The sequence below is a fragment of the Watersipora subatra genome, chromosome 2 (assembly GCF_963576615.1).
Source record: "Watersipora subatra chromosome 2, tzWatSuba1.1, whole genome shotgun sequence".
NCBI lineage: Eukaryota > Metazoa > Bryozoa > Gymnolaemata > Cheilostomatida > Watersiporidae > Watersipora > Watersipora subatra.
In genome coordinates this window covers 15,100,941-15,112,327 of record NC_088709.1, presented here as the reverse complement: position 1 = coordinate 15,112,327, position 11,387 = coordinate 15,100,941, and the positions used below count along the sequence as shown (strand labels likewise).

Here is an 11,387-nt window from a genome sequence, read left to right as displayed (position 1 = left end):
TCATATAAAAACCTTTTTACTATTTTTGAATAATTCAAAAATTGTATTTAAAGCTTCTACATTTGTTTTACAGGCTACTTTATTTGTTAGTTTGAAAATAAATAACATTAGTCAAAGCGTTGCCATTCGGCAATATATTCTCTACAACAAACATTTGTGTTTTAATTTACAAAAAGCAACTCTCTTTAGCAATCTCAAGTCTCTCACTGTATATGTGTAACTAAGAGTTCAGAATCATGTCCTCTTGAATAATATCTACGTTAGGAACGACAAAAGTGATTGTCAAAATCTATGGGCGAGTCATCTATCATACGTACGCTTACATTGCAGAGCAGCGATATTGTTTTACGAGCGTAGCCCTAATCTATGAATTAAGATAGCAGGCGCTACAGTAAGAAAGGGTGGAAAGAAAGAGCTATCGCACTATTAGCTCTATTTCGCAAAAGCAACGCAAACAGGAAATTGGAGCTCACGTTGTGAATAGTTTATAGTAAACGAGGTTAAGCTACCGCAGTTTTTGAGTTCGCTTAGAAACGCTATTGGTTTTTCTATTTACAGAAACAACAGTTCGTTCACAGATGTCCTTTTGATGCCTGAGCGGGAAAGCATCACCAACCATCACGCTGCTGTGCTAAAATGAGTATACATTTTGTTTTTGTTTAACATGTCAAGTTCAAGTCATTCCTGCCAATGTTTCTACTTTATTGAAACATGCCCGGTAATCACAGAAGGACTCTTTCCATCGGACGTCGTTTCACTACATGCTCTAAAGCCATATTTATACTTTTGGCTGGATTCTGGTTGGTTGGGAGAGCGTTCATTATAATGTGTAGATGGTCTGAAGAACCAACATTTGGGACTTGTTCTGGAATAGTAGACCACATGGCAAGTATTGTTATACACCCTGATACTGTGATGTTTTTATTTTGTTGTCTTGGTAAAGCTATATTTTTATGAATGGCTGTATTTCTATCTGCTCTTTGTTTTTATCTTCTTTTACCTGTAATCTTCATGTCTGCAATATATCATGTTTAAAATTTATACTAGCTCATTGTTCATTAAGTATGGATAGCAGATAACATATATTTCTTGTTGATAATACTAATACTTGAACGTACATCGTGAAACTACAAAATTTGCTGATAAAACTAAATGAATGGATTTACTATAATTGTGCAAAACAATTAAGTGACGACTTATATACTAATTTTTAGTTCAGTTTTCGCATATCATGAGGTAAACTTACTCTTTGATAAACTTTTTGATAAACGCTTCTGATAAATGCTTGTGATACTTACTCTTACTCTCAGTGAAAAGTTTAGCTTTAATTCATCTATATTAGAAATATTAACAAGGTCTTTTTAACCCAAAACGTTGGAGCATTTTGAAGATGTTTGTTTTTTGAATTGGAATAAGGGGTTTGCTTCACACTATTAACTTTTGAATAGAATACTGTACGCTAGCTAAGGCATCAGTGTAAGTAGGCCTACACACCTTCTAGCAAAGTTTGGTAATTTTATTGTGAAAATTTTTTGGAAGCTTGAATTATCATGTGTAAGATATGAAAGACTCTAGGCATGGGTTTCAAAGAGTCCTGATTAAGGAACATACAATTAAGTTCACTCTCTGTTGGACATATGACATTAATAGATTATTTAGTGCCAGGTTGCATATTTTTTGCTCCTACCACTCAGTCTATTATAGCCTGGTTTTAATGAGAAATTCATAACATCCATCATTGGCTTTATTGTTCTCTTGTCATTGACCTTTTTTATCCATGACCTTTGCTCTTTCAGTGCGCTGAATACAGCAGAAGTCGACTAACAGGAAGCATGTGCCTTGAATTGTGTCAAAATACATCTGCAGAGAGGTTTCAATGCAAACATGTAACAGGAAGTGGTAAAAAAATTATATACTTCTCGCGAGATGAAAACTCGAAGCTAGTACTGAAGACTAAGAGCTTTGTCTTTCACGAGTTACAAGCAGGCCATCAAAATATCTTGCGAGATTCAATGGCCCAGGGATCACTAGCAACGACTCTAATGTTCCTGCGGAGAATCTCAAAACAACACTTTGTGACGAATGAGACTTTCAACCGATTTGTGTCCCATTTAGACCTTCACAGACACAACGCCGTGGCTGCAGTCGCCAGTGGCGAGTCTCTACTTCAGCAGGAGGAATATATTTCAATAAATAACCTCCAGTCTACCGGTATTGTTCCCCGACTACACGGGACGTGTGGAAATTTCTATGCAGTTGACTACTTGCCTAGCGATGATACCCTGGTTAGAATGAAAGGTTTTACTGCGGGTCTGCCGTGGACATCAGTAGGTAAGAATATTCATTTTTCAGCCCTTTTGTCTTATCGGCTTCCTTTTTCTGTTGAAGCTGTCCATCCCGACATTTTGTAAACACCAGCTGTTTGGCAAGTAGGCAATTAATCTTTTGAAATTTTATTGGTTTGTTTTGATGATGGCTGTAAAACAATTACTACTAAACTTATGCGAGGCCGAGTATATTGTCGTAAAACCTTGACTTCATTCTCCGAGTATCGTGCAGTCTGTCTACCTTTGTAGTCCTCTAATTAACTAGGGCGCAACAACCACCCTCTTGAGTTATGTTGCTCACCTGTCATGACTAGTAAGTTGTTGCTAGTAGCCACAGCTCCTGTTCAATCACTAAAAAGTTAGGCTTGAACTTCCTACATTGTTGAGAATTTGTGTAGGTGGAAAAATTGAGAGTTGAAGCGTATTTGTTTGCACTTTTTATCGACTACCAGAATCATCATATATCGTGTTACTCTGCGCCCTTTTACTTGTTGATGTTTTCATTAGATAATGTTTTCATTTGTATCAATGTCATTGCTTGTGCTACTAACATAAGATGACTCAAGTTATGACCTTAGGAATTTGTGCATGCCACACAGATATACACTTATCTTTGCTTACGTCTGTCTCATGATTCAGCCAGAAGATACCATTATTTGATACACTGCATTTCCTTATTGACAGCTTTGACTTCATCTCTGTTGCTTTGAATGATTCGCACTTAAACCTTTTGAAATTGGGGGGTAAGGCCTCTTTTCTAATCAGCTATATAGCATGACAGGCTATCGAAGAGGGGCACACAGGCTACACTTGTCCACAATTGTATCTATACCTTGCATAATTCTTCGCCTCTCATTACTTTGTGAACTTCGTGTCTGTGACAAATTGGTACATACGTGTTGTGTATGTGGTGTTGCCAGGCTCTAAGCCTCTGAGTATAAAGCTTTTTTTAGTCCTAGTGTGTTTGTCAAACAGAGCTTCCCTATCAACTAATCAAATTACTGTAGTAAACAATGCTAGTGATGTTGATTTTGTGTCCCTGGTTACGGCTTGAGCTCCAACAATGCAATCTGCCGACCATGTATTACATGAATGAAAGTTTGCTGTTTTGAGACGCAACACATCTCGGTAGTAATTGAGTTTCTATGCGCTTGGCCAGCTCTGTGTTCAGTTTCATTTTCTTCTCTCTAGGGATATCATAAAATGATTGGTTAGTCTTAAAGATATACTTACACAAAATTTTCGTAGATTCTATCAGAAAGTATCAACATTTTTTTACCATATGAGATTGTTTTTTGATTTTTGAGGTGATCTGACTGTCAGGATGTTTCAAGATTAAAATTAACAAAATCTTATCGCAATTAAAATGCTGAGAATAAAACTACATGCCAAAATGACATCACTAGTTGCGCGGCTGCCTGTCTCTATTATTATTGATATCGGCTATTGCGTTCAAATTGCAGTCTAAGCGTCTTTAATCTGTCGGTCTTTTGGCCAATTACACCCATAAACCTCATTATCGCACTTCCGCATGAATCTGAGCATTCCAAAAAAGCATTTCTTTCAGACTATTTTATCTCTAGACTGGGTTGATCTACAAGGGCACAAATTATGTCAAATAGAAACTTAACGTTTCAACTTTGTATTGATATTATTTTCATTTGTGTCACTCTAATGGCGTATGTTCAACCATAACCTCATTTGGTGGAGAGATAAATCCTAAAATAGTCTGTTTCTAACCGAAAGCGTACGATTTCTGACTTGCATGCTGCTTGATGGCTCTTCCTTATCTGAATATCATCAAACATATTGTTTCCACAAGACTTTGTGTCGGCTAGTTAGTCCATCGAGTAATTTCAGTATTTTAAATACACTCTCATATCTCTCGAATCTCTAAGCAATGTTAGAGTTATTGCTATTCAGTTTAGATATTGGAGAGTGTCTCAGATGGCGGATCCCAAGATTACTGAATCGCTGCATTGTCTCAACATTGCTCTTTGTGTTGATCAGTAAGAAGTATTATGTGAGTACTACTTGTCGACTAGTGAAATAGTAGCGGCCAGTAACATAAGCAGACACTGCGTCATCCACAATATGGAAATGGCAAAAAACCTGCAAGTCAAGCAAGTTTTGTTGCTCAGAAATTTTTATCGATTGTTTCACGCTTAGCGGCACTTGCAAATGATGCGCAAGAAAGTGTCGCACGAGCTATTCCTTTTTAAAAATTTTCCACACTTCAGTCGGCCCTATTTCGATTTGACAAGGTAGACGTGTGCCGCCTTGACCTCTGGTGAAGTATTACTTATCTTTTTTAACAAAGTGCCCGCGTTAATGCGCCACACTCTAGTGTCTATTGAAACGCTTATTACATGGTAACTGAACGTGTGCACACAATTCCAAATCCGCATCATGGACACATAGTGTATGTCTACCATCAAAGTTACCTTTTAACAGCAGCGTGTCATGTAACAGGGAGAATAGATGAGTGATTGGTCGACTTTTCATTTTTATCCTGTTCTCTTGAGGATATACAGTATCATGGCTATGCATGCTTTCATAATATCAATAAATTCCTAATCTGCTTTCTTAGAGTTGCTGCTAATATTAACACAAGATAATAATAATAACAAGATAAAGAATGCATAATAAATTAATAATAACTAAACAAATAGTAAATTTATATGCGTTAGTCGAGATTAAGTAGTCTAGCTATGGCAACGGTAAAAACTATTCGAGTTTGTTAGATATTGTTGGCAGTGTATCGCAAGCTATGGTTTATACCACCTAGCCTGTGTTCATAACCAAGATATGATCACCACTCTAAAAGATTGATCTATTGTTATCTGTAAAATGTAAATTTGTGATACAGTAGATGCTTCTATAATGTAATCCTCCTATAATGTAAATTCCACTTAACATAAAGTTTTTGCTTCGTGTTCTGTAAAAAGTTGTATATAACGTAATGAGTCAAATTGGTGCAAGTTTTCAAATTAATATGGGTGTCCCAAAGCTCCAAAAATAATGGGTGTTCCAAAGTTACAATTAAAAATATCGTTTTCTCTCTTGCTGCACTTTTGAGGGAAAAAGAGGTGTCTTATAGGGGTTTCTATGAGTACACATATGGATATCTCTATTATTATATATACTGTATATATACTAGTACCCTCGCCGTCTAAGGTGCCATGAGAGATCATCATGTGTGTCCATAAAACACAGAGAATACGTAACTGCACAGTTATTCAGAAATACCCAAGTGTGGTAGATTGGTTTACCAAGCCAAATGTCACTACATAATGTCTCGTTGAAAGCGATGTTTTAGTATAACTTCTAAACCTGGCTTTGGACAGATGGAGGGAAATACAGAGTCGGTTCATTTTAGTGTTAATAAAAATTGTTGTTTTACTTTATTCATGTTGTAGGAGCGTCTACTATACCTTTATGTAAGGTGAATCAAAATAAAATTTAGTTATTATGAATGCAATAACAACGGATTGGTGTTTAAATGATTTATATGTTATTTTAATAAATTCTAACTGCATGTCAGAGAGTTATTAAAAATAAGAACCACTTTTCTGAAAGCCATTTTTATACATAGGGCTTACCATAACTCACATTTCTAAGCATTTTGTTGGTGTGCTATTTGACTTCCATGATGCCGAATTTGCGTTTTATGAAAATGAGGAATATGTTATTAAGCTACACCATAAATTTTGGATAATTTGAAGCAATAATTTTATTAAATTCAACGATACAACGCTTGAGTTCTGGTTGCATCATCGTGCTATTGACTATTTCGTAGCAGAAAGGTTAAACTTGGTGTTCTTAAAACAGTTGATAGACCTTTTTCTGTCGAAGACGTTTTATGATATCCATTTGTTTAGCAGACTGCATGTAGTTGTCATGTTGGTGTTACTCAAATTCACTGTTTAAATGATGTTCTTACTGAGAAATCGGGTAAAAACATCATGGTCTTAACACGTCCAAAGCCGATTGTAATTGGTCGATCTATTTGTTAACGCAAGCATCATTTAGTAGTGTTGGTACGCGAAGTCGCTGTAAATATGTACACTACCCATTGGCGACACATTTCATCAGTGTGGGAATACATATGTATAGTGTACCTATAGATATATCTCAAAGTTTGTCTGTCGTCGTCTGTCCAGCTATAGCCATTGAAATCTAGCAATGTAAAATGAACTTCGTACTGGATTTGAGCTGACGAAGATTGCAACCGGAACTTTGTAGATAAGCTCAAATAACCACGAGGCTATGCCATTCTTACCATTCCATCACTCTATTTACTGTATACCCTTTTTGCGATTGCACACGCTAAATTATTAATTAATACAGTGCGCCCACGAGTTATGATGATGCCCATGTTAAAAAGCGATTTTGTTTTCGGCCATATGGTATCAACCAAAATTTCTCTCAAAATTAAAATTTGACAGTCGTATTGATTACGACGAAAATACTGATATATGCTATTCGCCGAAATCTCCCCCACAACGCCTGAAAGAGACATACGATGCTCACTATCTCAGTTCAACGTTTGTCGTTGTAAGTAATAGTAAAAACGAATTCGAAAGCAAAAGTCATAAAATTTTAGCCTATGACAAATTTGAAATTTAGTTTAGTACAATACATACTTAAACTTAGCTTTAAATATGTGTTTAATAAGCTAAATTCATTTAGGTTAAATTCAACATTTATGTTATACAACTGTCTTAAAGGTGAGAACTCCCCACGGTACGTATTGTTTGTAGTACATTGTAATGTTACATTTTCTTGCAGATCATAACCACCGAATACACTAAAGTTTCTGTAGCCAACTACAGTAACACATTTACATTTAGCTCATTCACTGCTGTAGACGCATTTATGCGTTTTCTATGGTCGAGTGCCGACATTTGGTATAGACGCATTTTTGCGACTTTCCCAGCAATTGCGTAGTAACTTGATTTTATTATTCGTTGACAACATAACCCACGGTCTCTAGGACTTTTATGATATTGACAGTGTTGTCCTAAGATTTCTCTATAAAATAAAAATAAAATAACGAAGCAATTAAAAATTTTTGTTTGAGAATTCCCAACCTAAAAACGAACATTTTTTGTTTAAGTTTTGTTTAGTACCGTGCGAGTCAGAAGACAGATAATTACTTATGTTGATGACATATTATAGCCAATTCAGATTTCAGTGATAACACAGATAATTAAAGTAGCAGCTGACTCCGATGGTGGTAAGAGTAAAAGTTTTGTAAGAATAGGGAGCATTGTGGAGGATTGTTTTAGCATAGTAGCAATCGTAGCTTCTCATAGCTTTAGCAATGCACAAAGTCTAGATACATAAATACGTAGATAGATATGTAGATACATTGAATTTTTTGCATGGCAGTGTTGGTTAAAATGTTGGCAAAATACATGTAAAATATGTAATTACAAATGTTCTAGATAGAGTTGGAAATTGAAAAATTATTGCATACATATCATGAAGCAAAATAGGCAATTTTCGGTAAAATAGCTGGCAGTAGGCCTATAGCTAAATTTGTACATGGCTGGCAGTGAAAGGGTTAAACACATTTAAATTTGTTTTATTTTTTTCTAAGTTATTTCAACTGCACAAAGCATTTGTCATATGAAGTTTGAAAGTTAGAATGGTAAATGTTGTATATGTCAAATAAAAATAAGTTTTCTGTGCAAATACTTTTTTATTACTCGGGCAACTGTGGGTATTCAACTAGTATATATATATAGAAATCTCAAAGTTTGTCGCTCGTCTGTTCAGTTGCAGCGATAATATTTTAGAAAAAAAGCGCCTCATACTGGTTTTGAACTCATTAAGATTGCAACTGCAATTTAGTTTAACCTAGCACCTAACCACAAGGCTAAGCCGCTCTTATCATTCTCAGCCATTTTATCTACGGTATCTTTATCGCTAATTGGAGATGCACTTTTTATTATTAGTTAATATTACCTTTTGTTTGTTTTGCATTTTAAAAATTTTTAAAAGCTGTTTCAAAATTCATTACCTGTCTTTTAATTAGTAGTGTTTAAATGTCCTATCACCAGCTCCAATTTCTGGTTTTTCTTCTTGGCGATCGCTAAGAGCTATTAAATTTGAAACAGTTAAATTTGTGTTTCAAAGAAATACTGTATGGGGGGTAAAAAAACATTGTGTTCCACATTATAAGGTAAAACAACTGTATAACAGGGTAATCATAATCTCTGTGTGCACTGTATATATACACACGTATGTATACATATATATGTATACATATATATGTATATACATATATATGTATACATATATATGTATACATATATATGTATACATATATATGTATACTCATTATGTATATACATATGTGTATACATATATGTATACACATATACACATATGTATATACCTATGTATATACATATGTGTATACATATATATGTATATATACATATATGTATACATATATATGTATACACATATATGTATACACATATGTATACACATATGTATACACATATGTATATACATATGTATATACATATATGTATACACGTATAAGTATACATATATGTATATATATCATATCTTGACTTTCATATCTTGGTATCAACAGTGTATAATCTGTCAACTGTATATGCCTCTTTAAATCATATCTCTCTAGCTTGTCTTTAACTAGTCTGTGTTTGTTACAAAGCTTATAACAGAGTATTCCAATGATAGGCAACATGATATGATCATTTGCCTATGTACGCTTGTAATAGCCTATTCAAAATAGCATATGACATGTTGATGAGAATCTCCTGGGAACTGCAAGTGTTGAGGCTTTATTAGCAGGAATGATATAGACATACTTAGAACCTACGTGATGCTTCCTCAATGATTTCTGCTGCAACGAACGAACGCAAATATTTTCACCTTATTCAAGTGCAACCAACCTTTTCTTCTATTTACTCTCTGCCTGTTAGCGTAGTCTATTCTGGAGTTGCTCTTAGTTGTGCCCATACCTAAGGGGTTGTCAACCTCTCCTTGTGTTTTACTTCTGAGTGAGAGGTTTCATCCTATTGGGTCGTTGCTCTAGACATATAGAACTGTCCAAGCGATCCCCTTGCTCCCAGAAGTGCCGTAGATGGCGCTTTGGATGTCTCTTTCGTTGTGTAATTTGTTCAGTTTTTTAGGCCGCTGGACTGACTCTCTAAGCACTGTAATATTGTTACCATTTGTATTTTGCATCTTTCAACCTTCTACATATTTGAGTAAATTTGCACTTTTTTTAATGCTGAGGCACCTTGGAACAGTCCTGTGAGAATTTACAACCTGGTTCAGCAGTGAATAGCAATGAATTCTTTGTATAGGCAATGCTAGATGTGTGTGTGGGCACGTCCTGGCTGTGTTGTTATTGGCTTACTGATAGCAAATGTGTTTTAGATTAAAACCTGAAATGTCTTAGACAAATCAATCTGATTTGAAATAAAAACTCAGCCACGCTAGAAAAATATAAAGCAGTTTTGAAAAAAAAATTCAAAAAGTAATATTTTTCTAATATTAATTTAGAAATTAATATTAGAAAAATATTTTAGAACTATCCAATTTTTATCCCAAGTTTTATGATAGAAATCATTGTGTATTGGAAATGTCAAGGACAAATGTTTCTCTTGCATTCTCTTTGTAGCGAAGGAGCTGATACAAAGCACACTCATTCTTTCGCCTTTGGTTTGCTGCCGTCATCGACTAGAGTGATTGTTAAGGTATGCTGACACGTGTTACAGGTGCTTGGGAGGGGAGGCGTACTGCTTCCATAGCCCTCATAGAGTTGGCTGAACGACTAGAACAGCATGGAAGGATGCTTTGCGATGTGCGGAGTGAGAATTTTGGCTGGTTAGATGGAGGGAAGATAGGCCTTGTCGACCTAGATTCAGTATTTACTAAGGGGGAGCTGGCAGGCATACTCAAGGTTGGTACATTAGCCCAACTGTCCAACCATCACTATTCAAGATCACTCGCAGGTCTCTTACCCAGTAACATAATCTGAGGCATGAATACATTAGGATGTGATTGTCAATAAAACTACCTTTTGATCTAAACACGCAAAGGTTGCAGATATCTCACTCTTTTATTACAGATATTAACTCCATGCAAAAGTACATTATTGAAAATGCTTCTTAAAACCAGCAAAGTAGCAAAAACTGAACGACCAAAATAGGAATGAAGTTTGTATTTTTCCTGTTCATTGAACATTTGTGAAACAACCTGGCCTAATAATCTTGCCTTGAATGAAACAACATGTCTCAAACTTTATCAGGTTAGTTGACTTGTTAGGAGATCTTCGAAGTCTTAAATTTGATGGTGACACCAACTTAGTGCAAGTTTTATGAAAAATAACAGTTTGTATGGCAGGATACTGTTGGAATAGGTGTGCAGGTTATATATGGTCATTGTAGTTATATAAGTTATATAAATTATATAAGTCATTGTAGTTCTGTTTACCTGACTTTTCTTCCTCGTGGATCCGCTCAGAATTTTCTCTTTTAAAAACATAGCCTATATACCACACAAGACTGAGGTTTTCAATCACTGTATCGTTATGTTTCAGAGATTGTTTATGGCATTACTTGATGAATAGAACATGTGCTAAAATCGTGATCTTTTTTATAGATCTTTTCAAGTCATTCATTCATCGAAGGTATTTTTATGAAGGATCGTTCAACACGTAGAATTAGAAATACCCATGGCTTCACGCCAGCAAGTCGATCCCTTTCTACGTAAATATTTTTCTATAATGCGCTTTTAATTTGACATTGTAAACATAACCAGCTGGTCATTTTTAAAAGAAATCACTTTCAAAAATTAAATCGCTACTGTCATAAATCATCGAATCTGTTAAGAATGATATATAGGACACGCTCAATTGTGTACGTGATTTGAATATACACGTAGTACAGCATTCATTTCTATGCTGAGACATGTATTCCATATTACCTTCTCCAGCAGTGTGATGATGAGACTAGCAGCTGATATTATGTTTGAGCTCCTATGTTTGCTAGGTAAGTTCACATGGTTTGT

At 35.2% G+C, this 11,387-nt stretch overlaps 1 protein-coding gene across 1 annotated transcript in view; it reads left to right on the top strand.

Moving 5' to 3' along the window:
* Positions 1-501: 501 nt before the first annotated feature.
* LOC137388837 (divergent protein kinase domain 1C-like) overlaps positions 502-11,387 on the top strand; it is a 37,971-nt gene continuing 27,085 nt past the window's right edge. The window contains exons 1-3 of the mRNA XM_068075299.1: positions 502-885; positions 1,797-2,331; positions 10,094-10,278. Of these exons, the coding sequence (XP_067931400.1) occupies positions 712-885; positions 1,797-2,331; positions 10,094-10,278 (894 nt within the window). The 5' untranslated portion in view covers positions 502-711. The remainder of the gene's footprint in view (positions 886-1,796; positions 2,332-10,093; positions 10,279-11,387) is intronic.